Source organism: Uranotaenia lowii, chromosome 2, assembly GCF_029784155.1.
Source record: "Uranotaenia lowii strain MFRU-FL chromosome 2, ASM2978415v1, whole genome shotgun sequence".
NCBI lineage: Eukaryota > Metazoa > Arthropoda > Insecta > Diptera > Culicidae > Uranotaenia > Uranotaenia lowii.
The window spans coordinates 297767033-297793839 of NC_073692.1; the positions used below are offsets into that span (position 1 = coordinate 297767033).

The 26807-nt window shown below is 42.3% G+C and overlaps 1 protein-coding gene across 5 annotated transcripts in view; it reads right to left on the minus strand.

The window, feature by feature from the left end:
- Nucleotides 1-4951: 4951 nt before the first annotated feature.
- The window catches only part of LOC129744537 (uncharacterized), an 80595-nt gene continuing 58739 nt past the window's right edge, over nucleotides 4952-26807 (minus strand). For 4 of the 5 annotated variants that reach the window (XR_008736939.1, XR_008736937.1, XR_008736938.1 and 1 more), the window contains 7 exons: nucleotides 23570-23660; nucleotides 21384-21562; nucleotides 15562-15907; nucleotides 15178-15442; nucleotides 7229-7381; nucleotides 6928-7044; nucleotides 4952-5627 (listed from right to left, as the gene is read on the minus strand). Coding sequence is in view for 1 of the 5 variants with exons in the window: in XM_055737115.1 (XP_055593090.1) it covers nucleotides 5609-5627; nucleotides 7229-7381; nucleotides 15178-15442; nucleotides 15562-15907; nucleotides 21384-21562; nucleotides 23570-23660 (1053 nt within the window). In the remaining 4 variants the exon portion in view is untranslated. The remainder of the gene's footprint in view (nucleotides 5628-6927; nucleotides 7045-7228; nucleotides 7382-15177; nucleotides 15443-15561; nucleotides 15908-21383; nucleotides 21563-23569; nucleotides 23661-26807) is intronic. The other variant, XM_055737115.1, reaches the window with a different exon arrangement.

A 26807-nucleotide genomic window follows, 5' to 3' on the forward strand; every position in this document is an offset into this window, starting at 1 on the left:
AATTTCGTTATTATCATACTGCATTCAAGACATTTGTACAATAAATAATCTATTCCGCTTAGGAACGTCTTCACTTTTCACAGATAAGTTTGCTCTTTGATTAGCAATAGCACAGACAAAGTAATAGTGTGTATTTTTTCTATTTACAAATGTTTTTATTAAGGCATTTTACTTATAAGTATTTTCCTAACTTTGGGTTGGTAAGAGGGGGGGTTTAATAGTGTGCACTGACAAATCATTTCACACAGTTTGTCCTCAGCCTTCAGTGGAATCGGACGTACTGCATCATCCGGATAGGACCATTCTCATTGATGTGTATTGTTTACATGCTGTCAAACTCGAAGCGTGTTCGATTCGTCTGTCGCTTCGGCAGTTGGGAAAAATGTTGAACATTCACCATTCAACCGTCTCCAGAGTGCTCAAGCGGTTCCAGGAGCGGTTGACCTGGGCACGGAAGCTAAACGAGAAGATGCTGACAAAATATGGCTGCTGTGTGGTGGACGACGAAACGTATATAAAAGCCGATTTTAAGTAAATTCCGGGGTTGGAGGTTTTCACCGGCAAGAGTAAGTTCGATGTGAACGACAAATTTAAGAAGAAGAAAATGTCGAAGTTCGCCTCCAAATATCTCGTTAGGCATCTGCTCTTGCGGACTGAGGAGTGAGCCTTACGTGACAAAGGGCACACGAAATGGCGAGATATACAAATCTGAGTGCCTCGAGAAGCGCCTTTTGCCGTTCTTGCAGCAGCACGACGAAGCTCTGCTATTTTGGCCAGATTTGGCATCATGCCACTATTCTTAAAGTGTCCTGGAGTGGTATGAGGCCAATTTTGTCCATTTTGTTAAGTGCCAATCTAGTGCCTGGAATCCAGAAGGTCATCGAAGAAGAGGCAGTCCCAGAAACTCGTGGCGGCGAAGCCTAGCCGCTGAAATCCGAACTGTCGACGAGAGTCTTGACTGGGACCAGGTGAAGACGCTGGCTCCGGATCGTCAACAGTAGAGGTCTTTTACCACGGCCCTATGCACCGTCAACGTCGCTTCTTTTTGATTGAAGTTTTGAAAATTCCTAATGTATTTTGCTAAAAATAAAATAAAAACATCTTTTTGCTTATGCCAAAAACATAAAAACTACAAAATTGATAATTTTCTTACAAGATTGAGTCATTTCTATTTTCTGAAATTTAACAGTTTCCTCAAAAAAAAAATTATTTCAAAACCAATTAGTATTTACTGCCGTATAAAAAACAGCAATTATCACACTTTTGTTTGTTTCATTAGTGAAAATCAGTTGGCGCTGCATGTAAAAAAGTTTTGGTGCAAATCACCAATAGTAAACAAAACAAACGGTAACTTTCAGGCTGCACCATTTGATGTAGTTTTCACCAAGATAGGTGGATCAATAGGTAAAACATTGCGCTTAACCTCAATCAACAGAGCCGTGTAAACGCAGGGTCAAAAATAGTTATGAAATTTCGAACGATATGTATGGGATTTGAAACAAAATTACAATTTATGGAAAATTGAGGGGTCCTATTTGCTAAATAAGTAATCACTCGCATTCTTTAAAATACCTTGTGTAGCAATTAGAAAAATTTATGTTCAAAAGCTTTCTATAATCTGACTACGAGGCAGTTTTTCTTTGGCAATTTAGCAGTATCTAAGCAAAATATGTTCGAATTTCGGAAAGCATTTTTTTATATGTAGTTGTAAAAATATGCTTAAAAATTACATGTTACAACTTGTAACACAGAGAACAGACGTACAAGCTCGAACATAAAATCGTCAAAAAAGTGTGTAAAATTTCAAATGCTATCACCCAAAAAATACGTTAGAAATTGACTACAAACAGTGCCTTCTATTGCGCCGTTCAAAAGTTACAAATCAACTTTAAAGTGCCCAGTTTTCAAAAAGGCGTAATCGTATATGAACTCACAAAAAATGAATCCAATGTCTCAGTAAAATGGACTGTTTTAATGTATTGCTAAACAAATGAAATCAGAGTTACTTTTTACTGGGCGAAATTTCACTTTCTTTATTTTTGCACTACTATGACAGTTAAGATAACTAACAGCTTCGGTTTAAGTTTTCGCACTTCTTGAACAGTAATTTATGTAAAAAAATGCATCACCTATATCCAGTCAAATACAAGAACATTCTTGATGATCATGTCTTACCCAGCAGTATTGATTCTAGGCATTTCAAAGCGGGTTACTTTCACATATCACTTTAGCATCCAGCTGTTTAAAACTATGTATTTCTAACAAATTTGAAGGAAAAAGATAATATCTAACTTTTATGATTTTTTTTCATGCAACATGATGAACGTTCGTTCATCAAGTTTCGAACGAAACTTCAACAGCGATTTTCTTGAAGCATGCTAAGCAGCAGACACGACCTATAGAAAACTGACTGAAACTTAGTCAGCTTTGTTTTGACAGTTCTCTTTGGTGTGTTTGGAGACATCTGGTGGCCCAGCCAAAAGACAAAAATTGGTTTAAAAAGGGTATTGGGATTTTTACACAACTTTCGTGGGCTAGCTTGTATGTCTGTTCTCTGTGCTTGTAATGAATCATACTTTATTTTAGGTTCTACAAAATAAAAAAAAATCAGTTAGAAGGAATTTAGTGAAAAGCGATGTTTTTGGTTCAATAAAAAATCCACTTTAAAAATTTGTTTTCCATCCGCATAAGCGCTTAATGCATTTTAAATACTTCGGTGAACATTTTTATATTTTTTACAGATTTTTAAAATAAGTAGTTTTGTAAGAAAACTAACATTGAATAAATTGATTTTCGACGATTTCAGGCGATTTCAGTCACGAACAAATCTTAAAACGATTTTTATTTCTTCATCCGACTTTTCGGCATTTATTATGCCTTTTTCAAGGAGTCTATTATTATAAAACTAACATTTAAAAAAAAATCCATACGTTTCTGTAGAATTTCTATAACTATTTTTTGGTTGGCCTACTAATACATATGCAAGCAACGGAGTAGAATACTTGAATAATCTAGCTAAAGTCTGTTTCACATAGAATCTGATCGTATCTTTTCATTTACTGCAGCGCCCCTAGTTGTCACATCGCGAACCTATTGACAGTGTTTTGATCCGGATGAATTGTTTACTTAGTGGTGAAAATTTCATCAAAATTGAAGCAGTCAGTCAAAAGTTATCGACGATAGAACGCGAAAGGCGATAGAAAATTCTACACACTCACGTAGAGAAACCGACGTGGTCAGGGGTAAAGATCGCGAAATTCCTGAAATATCCAAAATCGACTGTAAATTCGGTGCTGCAACGTTACCGGGAGACCCTTACGGTGGATCGAGCAAAACAAACCAGACGTTAAAGTGGAACATATGACCGGAAGCTGCGAGCAAAGGTAATTCTATCAGTTCACAATAATCCTGGAATCTCCTTGCGTGATTTGGCGAAAAAGTTCAAGACAAACCACAGTACAGCTCGACGAATTTGTTTGCGAGAAGGCTTGCGGTCGTATCAGCAAACACCCCAACAGGACGCTGGAACAAAACCTGTTTGCCAAAACCAGAGCAAGGAAGTTGTACGAGAAAGTGTTGACCAAGTACAACGAATGCATTTTGATGGACGACGAAACTTACGTCAAAATGGATTTTGGACAAATACCCGGTAACAAATTTACAAGGGGAAGCGTAAAGGGAATGTTGCGGGTAGATTCAAGTTTGTTTTCGCAGATAAATTTGCTCGTAAGTTGATGATTTGGCAAGGGATCTGTAGTTGTGGGAAGAAGACTAAGATTTTCATCACTGGGGACACAATGAATGGAAATGTTTACAAAGAAGAATGTCTCCAGAAGAGGGTTTTGCCATTCATTCGATCCCACAAAGGTCCGGTGAAGATCTGGCCGGAACTGGCAAGCTGGCACTACAGCCGGGATGTCGTTAAGTGGTATTAGGAGAACAAGATCGATTTTGTTGAAAAAAGTATCAATCCACCAAACTGTCCGGATTTTCGTCCCATCGAGAAATATTGGGCAACAGTTAAGGGTAACTGTAACTGAAGAAATGTGAACCATGAAAAAACCCGCTCAAATGGAAAAGTGGTGGAACAAGATGGCGAGTGAGGTTACCAGCAGTACTGTGCAGAAAATGATGGGTGGTATCACAAAAACAGTTCGAAAATTCATTCGAAAAGCTGACGAATGATTTTCATGTATTTTTTTTCCTTAAAGTGCAATAAAAACCCTACAAAATGACATTTTTACTTTTGTTGTACGTTATTTCTTTGCAGAGAAATGATCTATTTTATCCGACCAGATTCTATGTGAAACAGACTTTATCCTGGTTTTCACTACTCAGAAAATAACCTGTAACTCTCAACATTTTCGGAAATTCCAATCGTTTATAACGGTGGAATCTTTATTACTATTTTGGACGACGGGCCAGAGCAACAAACGTCTTGAAAAAAAGTTGCTAGCTCGGGTAAAACGAACTTATAAGTTTCTCCAGTTATTTCAAAATCTTCTTCGGTTTGATCCTCCATATGCCTTCAGAAGACCTCGGCTAGAGCAATAGAAACCATCCCGACCATTTTGAAAAACTTTAATTTACAAGCATGTTTTAGATTGCTATAAAAACAGTCTTGATGAAAGTAAATTTTCTAATTCCAATTGTTAATGTGATGGTAAACAACCTAAACTGGCCGACGACTGTCATGAAAAAAGCAATATCTGGCTTTCCTGCCTTTAATTAAAAGTTATTCACAAAAGGAAGTGTCGCATTTGTTACGAGTACAGTCCCCAGTCACTCATTGGCCTTTTCTTGTAACCAGCAGATTTGTTGAAGAGATGATTCTCTGTATTGAGATTTAAAACTATTGCCAGTTCCCGAAACTTGTATCAATCGATTGAGGGATTTCTTTTGTTCTATTTGCAAAAAAAAACTCAAAATCAATAATGATATTAATTGCACTTTTCTGTCATGTTCAAAAAATCACCTGGGTTCAATTCCATCAACTTTTCCCCACCCTCAACCAGCATCTTACTAAGAATGCTCTATCTGTATTCTCTTTTTATTATATTTATGCAAGTTTTGTCCTTTTTTTATAACGATGTAGTAACTGTGAAAGCGAAGAGTGAATTTTGACTCGTTTCATAGCAATGTAACAGATTTTCCTAACAATTTGAACAATTCTCATAACAGGGATTAGCCAGGTCAGTTAACACTTTTTGAAAATTAAATTCTGAGGAAAAACATTCAATCGTAAGGGGACGACATAAATTAATGGGAGAAGAATCGGAAACACGCACAGAATCAGAAATGACACTTTGGAACACAGAATTAGGAAAGGACTGTCGATAAGGTAATGTTGGCTTCACTACTTCAGAATTTAACGTTCAATCGTTCGGAAAATTTTTCCGGCCCTGACGCACCTCCGTTCTATTTAGCTAAGCTAGAAATTCGTTGAACAAGGTTTGGTAACTTGGCTTGGGTTTCTTACAACAGTGGTTAAAAATTGGTTCTTTTTGTAATCTGATGATTGTAAGGTTTTGTTTCGTTTTACTATGGCGACATTATTGATCCGTAAATGCTGGCTGTTTGTCATCGAAGAAGCTGTGATTTGACTGCCCTAGAAAGGCCATTTTAACCTAGAATATGAGGAGATAAAATATGAATTAGCTACAAATTGTAAAACGCAGCCAGCTTAATTACAAACTGTTAGAAAAGCAAGAAAAAACAAATTAATGCACGTAGAACAATATTTTAGTTCAAATACATTTTGAAACAGCGATACATTGATACAGGTTATAAAACCGTTTGGTTGGATTTATCAAATAGGAGAATTCTGAAATGATGGTCACAAAATGTCTTTCATGTTCTCTGAACGTCCTAGGCTGAATTCTGAATGCCGACGAAGACATTGAGAAAACGGATTATCTCAATTGAAAATATGCCTTGAACTTGAATCCTTATTTAAAATTCCTGACTTATTTATCTTATATTCCAATAGTAAATTTTATTTTGGAATTTTGATTTACAGATTAAATATATCCAAGGTCAACGACCAGAGATAAGGTACAAAGAAATTCAAAATTTTCACATCACAACTTTAATAAATTTAAGCAAAGAATTAAAGTATTATGAAACTAACAGATAATCAAAGTCCGCCTAAAATTATGAATTTCTGTGTGAAATAACCTTTTTTTCCATCCACTTGAGGAGGAATAACCAAGGACCGATATCCAGGAGCTCCCTTAAAAAAGATATCTTCATAATCATGGAAACGTATGGTCTACGTTTCTTCTAAGTCTTTTAAATTGTATTACAAAAATTATTTTTTGTAAAAAAAAATGTTAAAATATTTTAATGGATTCTATTCTGAGGCTGGTTTAAAGTAGGATGAAAACAAAAAAAAAAACGCGTTTCATTATTTTTAAAACTCCGGTATGAAAATATTTCAAACGCTAGCAAGTGAAAACTTACATTTTGACTTCTTGTCAGTGGCTCCAGAATTTTAATTTTAAAATGGTTTTAATTTTTTTTAGATGATATTAAGTTATTTTTTCTGATATGAATCATTCATAAGAGTAGACAAAACGGAGCTATGTATTATATGTCAAAATTTGGAGCGACCCTGTCTATTTACATTCCCGATGTGAGGTTTTATTGATACCGCAGGACAAATGGTAGCAGAAGTTTTATGCTTTGCTTTGCAATCCTAAAACGTCGAAATTAGTTACAAAATAAAAAAAACAACAATTGTTGAGAAGGGATAACGCAAACGCAAACACTCATGCACGTTAGTGAATTTCTTCCGAGTTAATCAAAATAGTAAGTGAATAGCGTGTTCCTGGCTTTGCGCGCTATCCTTTAAAGCTGGAATCACCATTCAAATGCACAACAAGAAAAACTCGATGCTAGTTTTGATCCGTTTTCGGGGAAACTTACTTGGAAATTGGGAACTCTTTTAAACACAAAGCGCAACGAAAGCTAGAATTCTATTTCGATACAACGATTTCGAAAGGGTTCAAAACGATCTAATCTCGTAGGACGGGCAATGTAGCTCTGTGGGTGGGTGTGCGGGTTTTTGTGTTGATTTTAGAGGAAAAGGAAAGCAAAAAAGAGGATAAATAATTTGTGGAAAATTTTAAAACTTAGTGCTGTTGGTTTTCCCAAAACCAAAAGAATATAGTAAGTCAGGTGGGACTTATAGCGTGTTGCAACAGCTTAAATGTTGAGCAATACTTACAGCTGCATTGATAGAATTTTCGGATTCGGACACGCCTGTGGAGCTCGCACGTGGCAAGGTTTGTGGCACTGGATCAGACAGTCACGGCACTCGTACCCTTGCTTTCCGGGGCGCCTGGTAATGCTGCGATGACACACGTGGCACAGAACACCGCTGGAAATGAATAAATGGAAAGAAATGAACAAAGCTTCCATTTAAATATTCGAACGGACATCATTCTTTTCTCATGAATGGCCTACGCTAAAAAGAAAGGAAGTAACAGCGGTGTGATATCGTTAAGAATGCATGTGCCAAACCATTCAACGCGTGTCATATTAGCCATCGCTAGCACAACTGAGCTTCCTATAAAAATCTAGAAATGATTAAACTGAAAATGTGGTAGTAGGGAAGAATTACCCTGGTTGTTAAACTCCCTTGAAACACAAAAAAAAATGAAAATGAGGTACTCGCTAATTCTGGTTTACCCAGAGCCCGACTACATTTTACTCAGATGTCGCATCATGTATGGGGCAACCGTCGGCTGATCCTAAACAACTCAGAAATCATGAGCAAAGATTATTCAGACGACAGAAAGTTCGGCACTCAGATAATTCGAGTGCCCGATGGCGACAACTGAGTAAAATTTGATCAATTTGTACCAGGCAGTCGACTAAGTCTGTTTTTGTCAACAAAAAATCAACTTATCATAGTAAATATACATATTAATAGTAAATTTAATAATAGTTAAACGATTTTTTATTCTATTTTAGGGTAGAGTAACGAAAAATCTCATCATAAACATCATCGGAGGTGCCGGAACACATTAAACGGAGCATTACAAATACGGGTGTAGAGGTTCCGCAATGAATTTCTCAGACAAACCCGGTACGTTGGAGTTTAAAAAGGATGGTGGCAATAGGTACAAATCAACCCGGTATGGCAAAATAGTCGCATATAGATGGACCGTTCCGGACCGAATCACCTAATCACCTTAGGTAAAAATACTGAAAAAAATTTCTTTAAACAATAAAAACTTGAACGATTAATTTTTTGGTTTTTTGTTTTCAAAACCACTAACGCATCATTTTATTACATATTCAGGTTGGAATTGACTTTTTTCACCATTAACCGGTCAAAAACCGCCCCGAAATTATTCGCGCATTCTGAGTACCCCCGACTCAGTTGTCGCGAAAAGGGCTGTTAGTCAGTTCTGAGTAAAGGCCGTTTAGTCAGAACTGAGTAGGTGCGGTTTTGGCGACAACTGAGTAACCGTCACTCTGAACTGACTAGCTGAAAGTTAGCGAGTATGAAATAAATCCTGGCGGAAACATCTGAGAGTTCCAAAGCGATGAACATAACTATTGTTGAATATTCTTAACAGAGCAGCACAAAATTATTAAAGACTAACGCAAATGGAAATGGATTATCCAATCGGAAATAACAACACAACAAAAACAGAACGAACGTCGAGACTACTGACGTTAGCTCGGGCAAGAGAGACGACAGAAGAACGCAGGTGGAGCTCTTTGCAAAGAGAGGACTACCTAGGTCTCCTCTTTTGAGTAAGGTCGTGAATGAGCTTGAAAAGGAGATCGGCAAGGTTTTCAAGGAATTTTCAACGTGTCCACTGAATATATCAGTAGTTCCCAGCAGGAGGAGCAGGTCGTAAGAAGAAGTGCACCAACCGACATCGAGAAGGCAGAGACATTTTGTTTAGAGGCAACCGACATGGTCAACAAAATTCAGGAGTTTGCGTGTAGCCCCAGTAACGTGCACATACACATCAAGGCCTGTGTATCGAAATTAATGGTGCTTTTGCTGAGAGCCGTCAAAGAAAGAACGTAGCTGGTGTGAAGGGAAAGCCTAAGTCGCGGAGAAGGACCTGGTGGAAGCAAAATTGATTGCTTATTAAGGACCTTCCAAGCACGCAAAGCCGAAGAGAACAACGAGAAGGGATCGCTCCCCTGTCGTCAACGACTCGTGCAAGAAAAGGCGGGGCATGGACTAAAGGGACGCCGATGGCGAAAGCAGCGCTGGATGCTGGCGGATAGCTCTAAGTAGAAACGAAAATGCAAAAAGAAAAGTCGTCATGAAGCCAGTAGCATCCCCAAAACCCTAACCTCAACGGGTGATATCCGGGGGGTATGCCCTTATCGTGGAAGCGAATGAAGGTACAACGTTTGCGGACTTGTTCCGGAAGCTACGCTCGGATTCTAAACTTTCTGCTTTTGGCGAAAGCGTCACCAAAGCAAGACGCATCCAAAAAGACGAACTGCTCTAACAGCGGTTGTTCCAGAGGGTTTCATACTCGGACCTGTGCTTTGGAATGCCTCGTATAATAAGGTGTTTGCAGACGATATTGTGCTCACGATCACCGGTTAAACAATCCAGCATCTTGTCTGTAGAAAGGCATCTGGATGGAAGGAGTTAAGCTCCAGATAGCCCATCCTAAAACCGAAGTTCTTCTCGTGACCAACAAAAAGTTGTGCAGCACATGGAGATTACTGTTAGAGGACACGCGACATCTTCGAAACAGCAGCTGATATACCTTCGAGAAATTGTCAACAACCGCTTAAGTTTTGGTGCGCATGTTCAATACTGTTGCGAAAGTCGCGCTAGGTGTTCCGGAGACTCGCAAATGCAAACCGGGCTTTTCTGATCCGGGTTTCGATGTCTTTCTTGGTACCACCATCAGGCGTTATCTGGCTACCAAGATACGGACAAGGCACCTTCGAGTAAGACTTTGCACGAAAATGCCTCGTACTGTGCTTCGATCAGATGGACTAGTTTTCAGATTGTTTCGGATGTTTTCGTGGTTAAGTGGTTATGCTTTTTCGAACACCAGCAGAAGAGAGTCCTGGAATTGTTGTTAAGCCTGTCCCGCATCACCCCGCCTTAGTGATCTCACTCGATGTTGCCGTGATATTTGCTCCTGCAGAGAAAACAAGATCCTTTTATCACGATTTCAAGAATGCCGACTATGTAGCTATCTCCCTCGTTCTAGATTCTATTAATTAGGCAGATGAACTAGACTTCTCTGATCCTAACGCAGCTGCCGAAAAATTTTCGAATATCCTTATCTACACTATCGATCGTCATGTGCCTAAACGCAGCATCGATGGTGATCTACGAACTCCCTGGGTTACTAAAGAACTGCGGCGACAGAAAACTGCTAAAAAGTGCTCTCTCCGAAACTACCATAAGCACAAGTGCCTTATCACGAAAAGGAAATACCGCAAACTGAACTCTGCTTATAAGAAAGCCAGCAAACGTTGCTACCTAACTTATCTGAACCGGTTACAGCGAAATTTCAAAAGCAGACCGAAGTCGTTCTGGAAGTATGTCAAAAACCAGCGAAAAGAATCCGGACTCCCATCCCACATGTACCTGGACGACGATATTGCTAGCGCTAGCACTGACTCTGGAATCTGTAATCTGTTCGCTGAGAAATTTTCGAGCATTTTCACAAGCGGGTCCATCTCTGCAGAACAACTGACCAGGGCTGTGAGTAATGTCTCACCTCTAGGCTCTTCTCTAAATGGTATTCTCATCGACGATGCAGCTATCTTAAAAGCAACCGCCAAACTCAAAAACTCTACTTCTAAGGGCCCGGATGGAATACCAGCTACTTTTTTGAAACGGTTTATGCCGCATCTGCTAACACCTATCAGGCAAATATTTCAAGCATCGCTGGACGGCGCAATCTTCCCCGCTTTGTGGACAGAAGCATATATGTTTCCTGTTTACAAAAAGGGAGATAAGAAGGATATTAACAACTACTGTGGTATCTCAGCTCTGTGTGCTATTGCAAAACTGTTTGAGCTGGTTGTGTTGGATCCCATTTTTTCATTCTGCAAGTACCACTTTTCAAACGATCAGCACGGTTTCGTGCCTAAACGATGAACTACCACAAATTTACTGACGTTCACATTTTTTGTACAAGAAAGCTATGCCAGGAAGACCCAAACCGATGCTATTTATACAGATCTGTCTGCTGCATTTGATAAAGTAAACCACGAGATTGCTCTCGCAAAGCTAGGTCGCTTGGGCTTCTGTGGACCATTACTGGAGTGGTTTCGGAGTTACTTAACGGGACGAAAGTTGTCCGTTCATACTGGAGAATCCTTCTCGAGACAGTTTCTTGGCTCTTCCGGAGTGCCGCAAGGAAGCCATTTAGGACCTATAATTTTTGTCATCTATTTTAATGATGTTCTGTCGCTTCTCGATGACCCAAAACTCGCTTATGCCGATGATTTGAAACTGTATCACACCATCAATGATAGAGACGACATCGATTTCCTGCAACGGCAGTTCAACATTTTTGCTGACTGGTGCGACAACAACTGTCTACCGCTAAATCGCAGTAAATGCTCGATCATCACTTTTTCTCGCAAGCGACACCCTCTTTATGCTGAGTACATTCTCGGGGATGAAATAATTTCCCGGGTTGACCAAATCAATGATCTGGGTATTATTCTCGATCAACGGCTTGAGTTTAAGACTCACACGAACTATGTTGTAGACAAAGCCTCCAGAAATCTTGGTTTCTTGTTTCGCGTGGCTAAAGAATTTAAAGATGTGTACTGCTTAAAAAGCTTATATTGCAGCATAGTCCGTTCCGTTCTTGAGTATGCCTCCGCTGTCTGGTGCCCTTACTACCAGAATGGAGTTGAACGAATCGAGGCTATCCAGCGGCGCTTCATGCGATATGCCCTTCGACACCTGAACTGGCAAGATCCTTTTCGTTTGCCCAGTTATGAGAATCGTTGCCGCCTGATAGACTTAGACACGCTTCAAGTCCGAAGAAACGCTACACGTGCTTTGGTCGTTGCGGATCTCCTTACATCGAGGATTGACTGTCCCTCGTTGCTGGAAGCAATTCCTCTCAACGTGCGACCGCGAGGATTGAGAAACCAGAATCTGCAACTCTATGTTCCCGTTCGGCTGAATAATTATGGGGCTAACAGCGCTCTTATAGGTATCCTAAAAACCTTCAACCGTTTTTTCGGAGAACTTTGACTTCGGCGTTCCCAGAAATGTTTTCCGTAGAAAAATATTGGACAAGTTAAGATTTACTTAGATGTACTTAGATTTATGTCAATTTATATATGTAACCTATAATTAAGTTATCATTAGGATCTAAATTTGATCCGTTGATTTTTATACAATAAACAATAAACAATTCGTTGATTTGTTCCAGTATGATTCGTAGCGTTGTGATTTGGTCCACACATGATTGTCCGGATCGGAATCCAGCTTGTTGCAGTTGGAGTGTAGCGTCGAATTTCTCTTGGATCCTGTTCAGGATCACATAGCAGAATACTTTGAGAGTTATACTTATCAACGTTATGCCTCGCCAGTTACGGCACTCTGTCAGGTCTCCTTTCTTCGGGACCTTTACTAGGATAAATAATCTGCATCCATTCGGCCGGGAATGTTGCAGTATCCCAAATGTCAGCGAAATAATGGTACAACATTTGTGATGACAAGGCAGGGTCGGCTTTCAGCATTTCAGCAGGGATGCAATCGATCCCAGGTGCTTTGTTGGATTTCATGTCTTTGATTGCCGCTTCTATTTCAGTCAGCGAGGACGCTTCCGAGTTGACGCCATTAATGCGACTTACTGTTGGCGCTTCGAGCTGACCCGGTTCATGCCTGCTCAATTCCGACTTTCGCCTTTCTCCGGTCATCGACTATCCTCCGAGTTCGGACATCCATTCACTCCATTCTCCACAAACTTTACCGAGAGTACCGTGGCTTGTCGTGATAAAGGCATTCTTGATTCCACACCACTGTTCTTTGACGGTTCCGTCTGTCGGCAATTCCGAGGCTCGGGACTCTAGCTGTTCAACGTATGCCCTTTTCACTTCTGGATTCTCCAAATGGCGGGCGTCGTATCGACATCCGACTTTCTCCTCGCGCCGTTGGACACGCGCAACTCTCAGTCGTTTCTCGCCAAGGACGCCAAGGTCAGATACGATGTCTGCGCTTCGATTGTTGCGGACATCAAGAAGGCTCCTTCTCCATTTTCGGCTGATGCAGATGTGGTCAATTTGATTTTCTGTTCGGCCATCTCGGGATACCCAAATGACCACTAAATGACCACAAAATTCTACAAACAGCTCTCCGTTTTCGCTCTTCTGTCTCAGGCCATGGCGCCCCATGAAAGCGCTCAAGGTCCTGATTGTCGGAGCCAATCTTTGGTTGAAGTCCCCCAAATGGATTTGAATGTCACCCTTCGGAATTTTCTCAACTACGCTGTTCAGTTGACTGTAAAACTGCCCTTTTTCCTGCAAATCGGCAACGTCAATTGTCACATAACACTGGATCATTGAAAGGATTATAACCTGTGTTCTAAATCTGGCTACGATTATTCTTTCGTTTATCGGTTCCCATCTAATGAGGGCCGCATAGACCTGCGGGCTCAACAGGAAACCAACTCGTCGTTCCCAAGTAGCATGTTCTCCTCGTATGCTAGACTGAAGCAGGACTTGCCCGGACTGTGTCTTGGGTTCTCCAGTGTTAGGCCAACGGACTTCGCTCAGTCCCAGAATTTCAAGCTTGAGGCGGCTAGCTTCTCTAGCAAGTTGTGACAGCTTGCCTTGTTGGGCAAAAGTTAAAACATTTCAAATTCCGATTCGTGTCCGTGTTTCATGCTAAAAGTCGTCGCTAAAGTTATTTCTTTCGGATTCGTCTGCGAGACAGACGCAGACGCTGTTTGAACCGCCCCTGACCTGGAGAACAGACGCTCGGTTGTTATTGCACGCCGCACCTGACCTGGGGAGCAAACGCTTGCGGGACACTTTCGGGTCATGGGTGCTTTTTAATTCCCTTTTTAATTTTAATGCTAAATGTTGAAAATATTTTTTTTAGGGAGATGTGTCACGACGAATATTTGTGGCGTGTTATAACCGACGAAATCTTGCAAATCATACGTGATCTAATGCGGACCCAGGGGTGGAAAACAGAAGAAAAAACAAAAAAAAGCACTCAAATGTCAAATTTATCTGATTAAATCACCGACCAGTGAGCAGGCATCAAATTTTGTTTCATTAGAATGACCAGTCTTAAAACTTTTTCAAGTCATTGAGAGAGTTTTGCATTGGATAAATTTACAAGTTTCACCAAACTGAGCATCCCTCATCTATGAAACAACAGCTTTGTTGATATCGTTTGGTTCTGGCACGAATTTTTATCATAAACGATTACAAATCTTTTCAAAAAATGCTCATTTTTCTGTCGAAAAGTAAAAAATGCTGAAAAAATGCTGCAGCAAATTTTCTATTTGCCTGACCTAGATGCGGATTAACGGAGAGAAAGAGATAGTATTCCAAACTTGAAAAGCTAACGGAAGGTCGTGGTCCTCGTTGGACACCACAATTCAAAAGCAACGTGATCTTAGGTCGCGTTGCTTTTGATTTGTGGATTAATCTGGACTCATATGTTTGGTGAAGTTTAAAAAGTCTCAGATACTAAGCTACAATATTTCCTGCAGCAAAAGAAAGTGGAGAAACCATCCTAGGTGGCCGTGACGGGATTCTCACTTGATAGTTTCCCAATCGGCCGTGCCTCGGTGGTTGGATATCCTACGAAAGTGGTTGGTGTGACAGTTGCTGCGAGTTACTTTGAAAGCGTTACCTAATCGGCACACGTCTCGGGGTCTTCTATAGCAATCTGCAGATGAAGATTGAAAGAAATGGAAAAACGGGCGTTGTATAAGTGCGAGAACACAGCCTTCCCCTTGATGTAATATCATAGAATGCAACCAAGGGACACATCAAGCACACGAATCCCAAGGAGGTTTTAGTGGGACGAACCCACTCACAGCAGTAAAAACACCAGTCTGTTATGGTTTGAAGTCAAATTTTCATCTTGTAAAAAAAAAATCGAACAACTATTTCTAGTGAAACACGTTAACAAAAACTGCAGCCTTTCTCTATGGAAACTTGGTAACATGAAGACCTACTTACCCGGAGATGTGTTTCGCAATGAAGGTGTGATCGTTGTAGACATGCAACTTGATGCCTTTCCTCTTCCAAGTTTTCTGCCGGACGGCTACCTCCAGGGGCACCAGGTAGTGCCGCAGAACGTTATTTTCCAGTGTTTCCAGCAGCAGGGTCGATTCTTCGTGCACGTACGTTCTGCCGCTCGAGTTCGAAATGCCGGAAATGGCCGACGATTCTGAGATTGACGATTTACGAGAGAGCCCCCTGAGGTTGGGGAAAATGCTAGAACCTGTGAAAATAGAACAATTCTGATACAAACCATTGAGACCGTAGCTGTACATATAATCGAGGATGTGAGAACATAGATAAACGACACCAAAACGAATGAACTGCGGGAGTATGTCTTACGCTGATCCATCGACGATCCTCGACTCAAGGTAGACGAGGCGCTGTGAATTTGCCCGGCGCCCACCGAATAAGACGGGCTATACTGGGGATTGTCCATGGATTTGGACTTTTTAGAGAGCGACAGCTTGTTGCGCAGGGTTCCGAAGATGTTCCGTGATGGCTTCCGGTCCGGTTTGGTAACACTTTCCGGAGCACTGCTGCTCAGCAGATTGGTAGCACTAAAGCTCTGGGATCCGGTGGATGACGACAGGGCCGGCGAAGCTGGACTGGATTCGGACTGCTGGTAGTCATGGCTACCATTCATTCCATACCCAGATGCCGGAGGAGGTTTCAGGAAGGAATTATTCTGTGAGGGAAGAGAAAATATAGCATTAATCGTTCGTTGGGTTCTATTGGGTGTTGTCTGGGCTGCCGTGTAGAATTCTTGAATTTAGAATTTAGACATCGTCTTTTGAGATAAACTAAGTTTTTCTCTAATTGATTACTCTACAAAAGCGGAAATTCTTGGTACGCGAGCAAAAATTTTAAATGCCGTAAAAGAAAGTTCGTTAATTATACTACACACCCATGGCTACAAAAATAGGTGTTTCCGTTTTGTTTTTCAAATTTTCGTTTATGAGATGAATGCTCAGTTGAAGATACGCTCTTTTGATCGTTCCACCCTTTACTATGGATTTTACTAAAAAATTGACTATAAGTCCGAAGATTTTTTTCTTCTTCATGCGGCAGCTTTATGAAAAATTAAACGGTCTTTTTAAGTTCGAAGGTTATCAGGTCGAAAGTCGGAATGCTGGAATAAGGACATAAGGTCAAACGGACGTTTGGCCAAAATCACCGGGACGCAACGTATCAGGCCTTTCGGACACCTCTGAGCCCTTCGACTCAGTCGCGCTGTTTCCTGCCAGCAGCATCAGTCGTCCCGGCCCTGAGTTCGATTGCGGCGACGAGGTTTTCCAGCCTGCACCGACAGGCAAGTATAAGTTTACCTTTGGAACTTTTCCACCGCGTCACGCTTTTTCGGTTTCCAGTCGTACCAATAGCGCTGACTCCAACCAGTATTACTTCGGCAACCTCCCGCCTAACGAAAATATCTCCAACCATTCTGGGGTTTCTGCACCGGGACGCAACGAGCTAGGCACTTTGGAGACCCCTGAGCCCTGCGACTCAGTCGCGCTGATTCCAGCCAGCGTCCCGGCCCTGAGTTCGTCTGCGGCGAAGGGGTTCTCCAGCCTGTGAATTCAGGCAAGTATAGTACCCCTGATCGCATTCCTGTGCCTGATGATGATCTACCTTCCAGTGCACGTTTCTTCAAATCCGCTCCGGATCTTTTAGATTCCGTAACCCTTTACTACCAGAATGTCGGGGGTATTAATTCCTGCCTGACCGACTACCTGGTCGCAACTTCGTGTTCCTGCTATGACATCATCGCCTTCACGGAAATATGGCTGAATGACCGCACACTATCAAGTCTGATCTTCGGCTCTGAATACGCAGTGTTCCGCTGTGACCGCAGTTCCCGTAACAGCAAAAAGTCCAGTGGAGGCGGGGTGCTACTTGCCGTGAAGTCGAATCTCCCAGCGCAGCTTATCGACAACAAATCCTGGTGCGATGAGGAACTTGTGTGGATTCGCATTGACCTCGCAGACCGGAAACTGTACGTATGTGTACTGTACCTGCCACCCGATCGCTCAAGAGATGTTGCCCTCGCTGAGTCGTTTTCTCGCTGCAAGGTCGAAGTTAGTTCTTTCTGCGCCTCAGAAGATGAATAACTTGTCATTGGCGATTTCAATATGCACGGTTTGAAGTGGTGCTCTAACCATGGCAGCTTTTTGTATCCGGACCCTGCCTGCTCTACTTTTTCGGCGCCTTCAAACATCATATTGGACTCCTTGAGTACAGCGACCTTGCGCCAGATTAACGGCGTGGTGAACGAATACGGTCGTACGCTGGACCTTTGCTTTGCCAATGATGGACCTCGTTTACCGATCATCGAACTCGCTCCTGCACCGCTTGTTGAAGTAGTCCCACATCACCCTGCTCTATTGGCATCACTTGAAATAAGTAGGCTGAACGCTACAGTAGAAAAACCAGCGACCTTCTACCTCGACTTTAAAAACGCTAATTTCGACGACGTCTTTCACATTCTGGCAACTATCGACTGGGTATCTGAGCTTGATCTATCAAATCCTAACGCCGCTGCTGATACCTTCTCACACATTCTAAATTATGTCATCGATCGCCACGTTCCAAAACACTCCAGCAGCGGAAATACGCGAATCCCCTGGATCCCGACTGAACTGCGACAAATGAAGACGACTAAAAGGTGTGCTCTTCGAAACTACAAGAAGCAAAAATCATCCTACATTAAGGATATATACCGTAAACTCAACTCCGTTTATAAAAAAGCCAGTGAACGTTGTTACCATAACTACCTACGTCGCGTACAACGTAACCTCAAGTCTTGCCCAAAATCGTTTTGGAAACACGTAAATAGTCAGCGTTAAGAACCTGGTATACCTTCAAACATGTTTTTGGATGGCATCATGACGAACTCTGATCGTGGAATCTGCGATCTCTTCGCCCAAAAATTTTACAGTATCTTCACTTCAGCTTCAACATCCCCAGAACATTTAGCCAGTGCTGCCAAGAACGTTTCGCCATTGGGCTTTTCAATGAATGGTATTGAAATCGAGGAGGCAGTCATCTCTAAAGCAGCAGCGAAGCTGAAGTATTCCTGTTCCACGGGCCCGGACGGGATACCCGCTGCTTTTTTGAAAAGTGTCATGCCTGTTTTGCTGACCCCTATTCGGCTCATTTTTCAAGCTTCGCTTGATAGAGCCATCTTCCTTCTACTATGGAAGGAAGCTTACATGTTCCCGGTTCATAAAAAAGGAGATACTAGAGATATTAACAATTACCGTGGAATCTCTGTTTTATATTCTATTGCCAAACTATTTGAATTGGTGGTCTTGGATCCTTTTTTCACGTCCTGCAAAAATAACATCTCCAATGATCAGCACGGATTCATGCCCAAACGCTCTACAACAAGTAACTTGCTAACGTTCACTTCTATTGTGCATGAAAGTTTTGCTGCCAAATCTTAAACTGATGCAATCTATACCGATCTGTCCGCTGCATTCGACAAGGTGAACCATGAAATTGCCATCGGAAAACTCGAACGCTTAGGATTCTGTGGTACGCTACTGGGTTTGTTCCGCAGTTACTTAACCGGTCGTAAATTGATTGTTCGAACGGGTGACATCTTTTCCAGGCAGTTTCCAGCCACCTCTGGTGTGCCTTAAGGTAGCTATCTAGGACCGATCATTTTCCTAATTTATTTCAACGACGTGTTGTCACTCCTCGACGTGCCCAAACTTTGCTATGCCGATGACCTAAAACTATTTTACACCATAAACGACCACTACGACATAAATTTTCTGCAATGTCAATTCAACCTGTTCGCTGATTGGTGTGACATTAACTGCTTGCCATTAAATCGCAGCAAATGTGCAGTCATCAGCTTTTCTCGTAAGCGGCAGCCTTTAATTGCGGAGTACTTCCTAGGAGACGAACCCATCTCACGTGTAAACCACGTTAACGATCTTGGCGTAATCTTAAATCAGCGCCTGGAATTCAAGGCACACACCAACTACGTGATTGACAAAGCATCCAGAAGTCTCGGTTTCATTTTTAGAGTGGCGAAGGACTTCAAGGACGTGTATTGCCTGAAAAGCCTATACTGCAGCATTGTTCGTTCCATCCTTGAATACGCATCAGCCGTCAGGTGTCCCTACTATCAGAACGATGTCGATCGGCTCGAGGCTATTAGCGGCGATTCTTGCGATACGCCCTTAGACACCTGAACTGGCAAGACCCATTCCGCTTGCCTAGCTACGAAAATCGGTGCCACCTCATAGATATCGATACTCTTCAAGCCCGCAGACAAGCAACACGTGCCGACCTCCTGACATCGCGAATCGACTGTCCCACGCTACTGGAGGCTATTCCGCTTAGTGTACGACCCCGCGGTCTTAGAAATCTGGATCTTCAGTTGCACATTCCCTTCCGAATGAACAATTACGGAGCTAACAGCGCCCTCATCGGCGCAATGAGATCGTTCAACCGTTTCTCGGGGAATTAAGACTTCGACGTTTCGGATGTTTTCCGAAGAAAAGTGATACGAGCCTTGAGAACCCCATAGTTAGACTTGATGTTCTGTTTTTAATTTTAATTTTAAGTGATCATTTGATCAGAAATTAATAACAAATTAATGGTATGCCGCATGGACGATTGGTCGAACGGATGTTAGTCCTGAAAGATATTCGGTCTGCATAAGAAAGAATTAATATTTGGCCGTAAACTAGAGATGATCGTCTTGTTGTGCCACGCGGAGTATGAATTACACGATGTTATCTTACTCTAAACACGTCAATTAAACCAAAAACCCATTCGGTTTAGTGTCCATTCGGGCTAGCGTTCAATTGGCATCGAGACATATGTCCGGATAAACTGAAGTCTTTTGACACATTCGGCCTTGTGCACTATTCGACCCGATGACTCGTTCAGCGTAACCACTTTCGGCCAAATCATTGGCTCCATAAATGAAAGAAAAGGTAATCGATGGAGCCTTTAGTGTAAAATTGAACGCATTTTCGCTTGATACCCTCCATAAAAGTTTTTACAGTGTCCCCCGGTACCATTTTCTCAGTTTTATTTTCATTTTCTTAACATGTCCTTCTCGTCTTCGACTGTCTTCTTGCTCTTCCGAAGTTTTCCGCTTCATTATTGCCCAGTATTGCTCCACCGGGCGTAGCTCCGGACAGTTTGGCGGGTTCATGTCCTTTGGAACAAAATGGACAGAATTGGCCTCATACCACCCAGGACACTTTTAGAATAGTGGCATGATGCCAAATCTGGCCAAAAAAGCGGAGCCTCGTCGTGCTGCTGCAAGAATGGCAAAAGGCGCTTCTCGGTGCACTGTAGATGTAGATCCCGCCATTTAATGTGCTTTTTGTCACGAAAGGCTCACTCCTCAGTCCGCAAGAGCAGATGGCCTGCCAAACGATAAATTTGAGGCGAACTTCGACATTTTCTTCTTCTTAAATTTGTCGTCCACATCGAACTTGCTCTTGCCGGTGAAAAACTCCAACCCCGGAATTTGCTTAAAATCTGCTTTTATATACGTTTCGTCGCAGCCATATTTTGTCAGCATCTTCTCGTAGAGCTTCCGTGCCTTCGATTGTTGCTGCTCATCGCTGTTTGGGAAGTTCTATACCTTGTATGTATGTAGTCCAACTCTCTTCTTTGCATTCTGGACGTAGCTCTGCGACATGTGGATCGGTTTTAGCCAAATCACGGCTTGAGACATTGGGATTTGCTTTAATCATCTGCTTCACCTTTCCTTCCGTCTTTTTGATCTCAGATCCCGGTTTTCTTCCAGCTCCTTTGCCGTGGCTCAACGTCAACTGCTCCTGGAACCGCTTCAACACTCTGGACTCAACAACTCTGGTTCAACATTTTTCCCAACTACCGGTGCGACAGGTGAGGAAATTCCAGGTTTTTGGAAAGAGTTTGTTCTCTCGACTCGTGTTGTTTCACCTCCATTTTTGTTGAATCGAAAAACACGACTTCGAGTTTGATAGGATGTAAACAATACACATCAATGAGAAAGTGTGAAAAAATTGGTTGATTTTTACCCAATGGTGAAAAAGTTATGCCCTGTTCAATGTGTCGCAATAATTTTTCGTTCGCCCTTCATCCCATAGCAATGGAATTGCTCAAAAGACCCTAATGGACCATAGCACCCAAATAATTGTACATACCAATCGATTTGTGTTGGCCGCCTGGAAACGTTTCTGTCTTTCTGCGATACTGGGCGGTTGGCTGGAAGGGCTGATGCTGGCGGGGCTTCCAGGGTTGGCTTTCGTCGGGTCCGAGGGGTAGGTTTGCTTTCCGGTAGGGCTGGTGCTGGGGGTGCTGGTGGTCACTCGTTCGGTTCCATCTGCGGACGAAAGATAGCGACATTAAATTCTAAGGCTGAAATGCTGGAGCTGTCAGGGGCATAAACATCACCGAATTGCAAGCAGTAACAACTTAAAACAACTACAAACAATTTGAACATATTTCCAGCCAGACTGACTAGCTGGAAGAAGACAAAGATTCGTTTGAACAGAATTCTTAGGCATTTCTTGAGACGTGTGTGATGGTAGAGTAATAATTTTCAAACACTGGATTGCGCATTACGCAGAGACCACACTTTTTCAGTATGAAATTTTTATGGTTAAAGACAAAATTGACTTTAATATTTTTTCAAATAGATGTCGAGCACTGTGCCAAATGACAGGTTGAATTATATCGAAAATAATGTCATCGAAATGTAATCAAAAAAAAACATAACATATTTCGAATACTTCAGACAAAAGGATCCGGAATATCTGGATGAGACGAAAATGTCTTGAAACTTTCTTAGAGATCAGGAAACAAATTCAGAAATCTTCACTGACAGACAGCATATTTGATAATGATTGGACTATTTTGACTATGTGTGTGACAATAGGTAACTTTCTCTCGCTTCGAAAGAGAAGGGTACGAAAAAATAATTTTATAGTTGTTGGCTGAAACTAACTTAGAAAAACTTTCAAAAAAAAAAAATCGTTCGTAACAGTTACTGTGTGTTAGGCACGTGTGTTGTTGTGGAAGCATTAAAAATTTCAAATCAAACTAAAAATTCATAAAAAAAAATCTACTGAAATCTCATCGAGTTAGGGTTTTAGTAGTGTTAGTGGCAAAGAAAGCAGTGCTTTCAGAGAAATATCTTTACTCACATATCGCGTCATATGATCAATCTACAATTGTGCTAATTTTAAAAGGAAGAGTATGCTCAAAACGATTCTTTCGATGAGAAAATACAAACACGCTGTTCGGATTCAAAGCTCCATCGGTGGGAGCAACAATCAAAGCTGACATGTATTTTCATTTTTGTTTTTTTTTTACAGAGCGGTTTACAAATGAAATCTACAAGAGAAATTTACAGCCTAACTTAAGGTCTCAGTCTAAATGGAAAACATTTTCAAACATAAATCTAACAAAAGTCATCCGAAAAAAAAATCGAATATCATCTTGAAAATATCCACCTTATCTCCACCCGATGTTTGATTTTCAAGATGATATTCACATATACACATCGATGCAATCGTTACGGAAAATAATCTAAAGCAGTAAATGTCGAGTTTCCAAAGTTTTAACACAACTGATCGTAATTTTACATTAATTTCATGAAAAAGATTGCTACAAGACTCATCAGAAGTCGACAAATTTAGTGTTTAAGCTTTTCCTAGTTCTAACGGTTCTAAGTTGAACGTTAATTTTCGGTTCGTCTGAGTAACGACAAGGGTTAAACGAATTTCGTGGCAGAAAGTTTAGTATTCTGAAACAAAGAGATAGAAAGAAACAAAAAATATATGAGGATTATGTGAGGAAATATAATTTCTGGCAGTGAGTTGCTAGTCGGTGATCTATTTGAGCTAAAAACAAAATATAATGGAAATCAAAAACTGAAGGAAAAAAATCGATCTAGATGAATGATGCTTCAAAAAAAACAAACACGAGTTGGCAATCGCTACAGATCAGCCAAAATTATAATGGAAATTGAATATTACAGAAACGAAAAACATAATTAACAGTAAACTAGTAAGAACCGAACAGTAGGTTAATCGTGTGCTACGTGCAGCTATTTTCTTTTCTGCATTAACGCCAGAGAACGAGAGCAAATGATTTTTTTTTCTTATTTTGGAATCGATTCTAGTTAATTGCCAAAAGTTGAACTGTACAAATGTCTTCCGAAAACGACCAAATCTCGTTCAAAAGCTTCGACACGGCCTGGTGGAAGGGGTGCGATTTTGCGGGTTAATTAACACTTTACGTTGGCCTTTCCATGAGTTGAGTTTTATTCTACTGTTCATGAAAATATGGTTTCGAAATGTCACATTTCAATAATCCTGGAACCTACCTCTGGCGAAGGTCGACTCTCCGTTGGATCGGAAGGATTGCTGCATGTTTTGACGCCTGGGAGCCGGTGCCGGGGGATCGATGAACACAAACTGAAAATGAAAGACAAAGATTTAACAGACCTCCATAAGAGTGTAAACTTTCTCAAAATCTGGAGATCAACCTCGTTATCTTTCTAATTCATTGGTTGCTCATTCAACAGATTTTACCAAAATAAACAAAAATCAAGATTGCTGTGATATGGTTATTGAATAAAAACAGTGTTGCTGTTACATTCGAGACCTGTAGTACCTGTGAGTATCAGCTCAGACTCAGCAAAAATTGACAAGGGTACTAGCTTGCGCTTGCGATGACGAGAAGGGTCAAGCGTGAAGACAACAGGCCACCTTCTGCTGGTGAATAGAGGAAATCGCGGGTCTGCATGGCGACTGTCCATGGGGCGATGCTTATCGGATAGTCATTGGCAAAACCAAAAGTGAGGGTGCGCCACCTGAAACGTGCCCAGACAAATTAAAAGTGATCATCAATGAACTATTCCCTCAGCACGATGTTATCCGCTGGCCAACAGTCCCGTACGACGATAGGGATATAGAGGAGACGATTACGATGGATAAACTTCGGGAAACCGTCAAGTCTCTCCAACCAAGGAAGGCCCCTGGATCGGACTGCAGTGAAGGCGCGATCATAGAGTCCCCCGAAATGTTCCGGTCATCATTGCAACGATATGTGACGAAACAAGTGTTCCCTGATACATGGAAGCGGCAGAAATTTGTCCTTTTGCATAAACCGAGTAAGTCTCCAGAAGACCCGTCGGTGTACCAGCCGATCTGTCTACTGGACTCTTCGGGTAAGGTCCTGGAAAAGGTGAGGTACACCGAAAGCGAGGGCGGACTCTCGGAGAAACAGTTTCGTTTTCCTAGAGGACGCAGCACCGTAGACGCCATCCGCTCTGTCATTGAAACAGCAGGCCGCTTTTGCACAGTTGTCACTCTAGACGTGAATAGTGCCTTCAACAGCGTCAGTTGGACATTGATTGCATCGTCGTTCATCCAAATGAGGGTCCCGGCATATCTTTATAGGCTCGTGGAGAGAAGGCAATGGCCACGGCCGCACTCACACGGATGATGCCGAACTCCTCGGCCATCCGAAGTAGCAAAAGGAGGATCCTGGCAAGTGTGACCACATCGATCTTGCGATACGGATCAGCGGCCTGGAGGCAGGCCCTGGGAAGAAACTGTAACCTGCAGCGACTTAGCAGCGTTCAGCGGCTGATGAACCTGCGGGTTATCAGCGGATACCGGACCCTGTCGTCCGAAGCCGCCTGTGTAGTAGCGGGTGTCATGCCCAACTCGGTTTTGCTTAAGGAGGATATCTTTTGCTACGACAACAAAGACACGCCCAATGTACGAGATCTCGCCAATGAGGACTCGATGTCCAACTGGCAGCAGCTGTGGGACAGCTCAGCGAGAAAAAGGTGGACCCATCGTCTGATCCCGCACATCGGGAGCTGGATCGGAAGAATCACCGTGTCTTCCATTTGATGCAATTTCTGACTGGTCATGGATGTTTTATGAAGTACCACTACCGATTTGGCCATGTGGCTTCGCCATATTGACCGGCTTGTGGTGACGAAGAGGAGACACCCGAACACGTGGTGTTTGCCTGTCCGAGGTTTGCGGCAGTACGTACAAACATACTTGCCATCTGTGTGGGCCCGACACGACAGTAGACAACGTTGTGCAGAGAATGTGTACAGATTCCAACACTTGGCATGCGGTCAGTGTTGGGTTCACCCGGATCATGACTGCCCTGCAGAGGAGCTGGATTCAACGGCAGTTCGCGAACTGATGACTCCATCGCCGGGGAGCATCTGAGTGGTGTGCGTCCAATCCCTTGATCGAAACTACAAAGATACTTCGCATTAAGAGGGTTAACCACTGTCAGGGGATACCGACGGGTAGAGAGGCTCTCGATGCCGGGCGAGCCTCTTGAGACGGTGTAGGATGTCGTCACCATCGGAAACATCCGAGTCGTAGCGTTCAAAGTCCCGAATGTGTGCCGTGACAGGCGCGAGTCCAGGACAAGCTGCTCTCGATCGGGTAGAAAAAGCCGCCGTCCAAAAATCCTAGGGTTGTCAGCCAAAGGGATACAAGAAGACCGGACAACGGTCAGAGTAGACTGACCCCATCGAGGAGTATGCGTCCGACCCCATGGTTTGAAGCTACAAAGATAAGGCAACATCTTCTGCGCAGCGGATGCCGTGGGTACGCCGCATTCGTGAGTCGTGAGTAGTGCAGTTCCCAACGATCGAAGCTTCTTCGCAAGCGATCTTCGCAGTGGAAATCGTTGGGTAAGGGTTATTCCACGATCGAGGAATACTTACGGGTAGATTGGCTCTTGACGCCGGGTGAGTCATTCGAGTCGGTGTAAGATGACGTGTTCGTCGGGAATCATCCGAGTAGTTGCGTTCAGTACCGCGCGTGTGCTGTGACAAGTGCCAGTTAAATAAAACCAGAGGCCCGACACGCTTCCGGTTCTAAGCAGGTGGCTTAGGCGCCACTTTCGAATGGAAGGCCACCTGCCCTTTCCTAATTTGCCCAGCTGAAGAGACTCGGTCGCGAGTTCCTATTGATTCCCTATTTTGAGAAAGAAGCGGAAGGGACTCTAAAATGTGATTCGTACTTCGACATCTGAGGGCCGCCCCGAAGTCGACTAGTACTCAGAGAAAATTCATCAAAACTTCTAATTGGATTCACGGCCAATCTTTGCAGTAAAGGAAGCAAAAACAAATTAATCGCGAACAACGAACAAAGCGTGACCCCCTTTCCGCTTACCCCAATCTTCTTATTATCATAAATGTGGTCATAAACTTATTACAATATCTTACATATCTTGTTCTGTGTGTTGTGTGAATTTTACATGGAAATGGTTGGCCTGACTACTTTTTTCCCTCTTCGAACTTTTTATGGCAGTGCATTTGGTGGAGATGCTTGGTTTCTGCTGGACTTTTCAGGTTCGATTTGATATTAATTTTCCATCTCAGTTAGAATTTTCCCATTTCATGGGTGATGAAATGGCTCGTCCATCCGATAAATTACGGTAACTTTCCACTAGCGCAACGAAAACGGCTAGAGTTGCGTATACTAGGGAAAGTGATGCTCTGTACAGCAATCACTAATATAGTAAGTAGGGCTTATTATGAGTACTCATTCAGTCCGATAGCTATTTGGCGGGGTTTT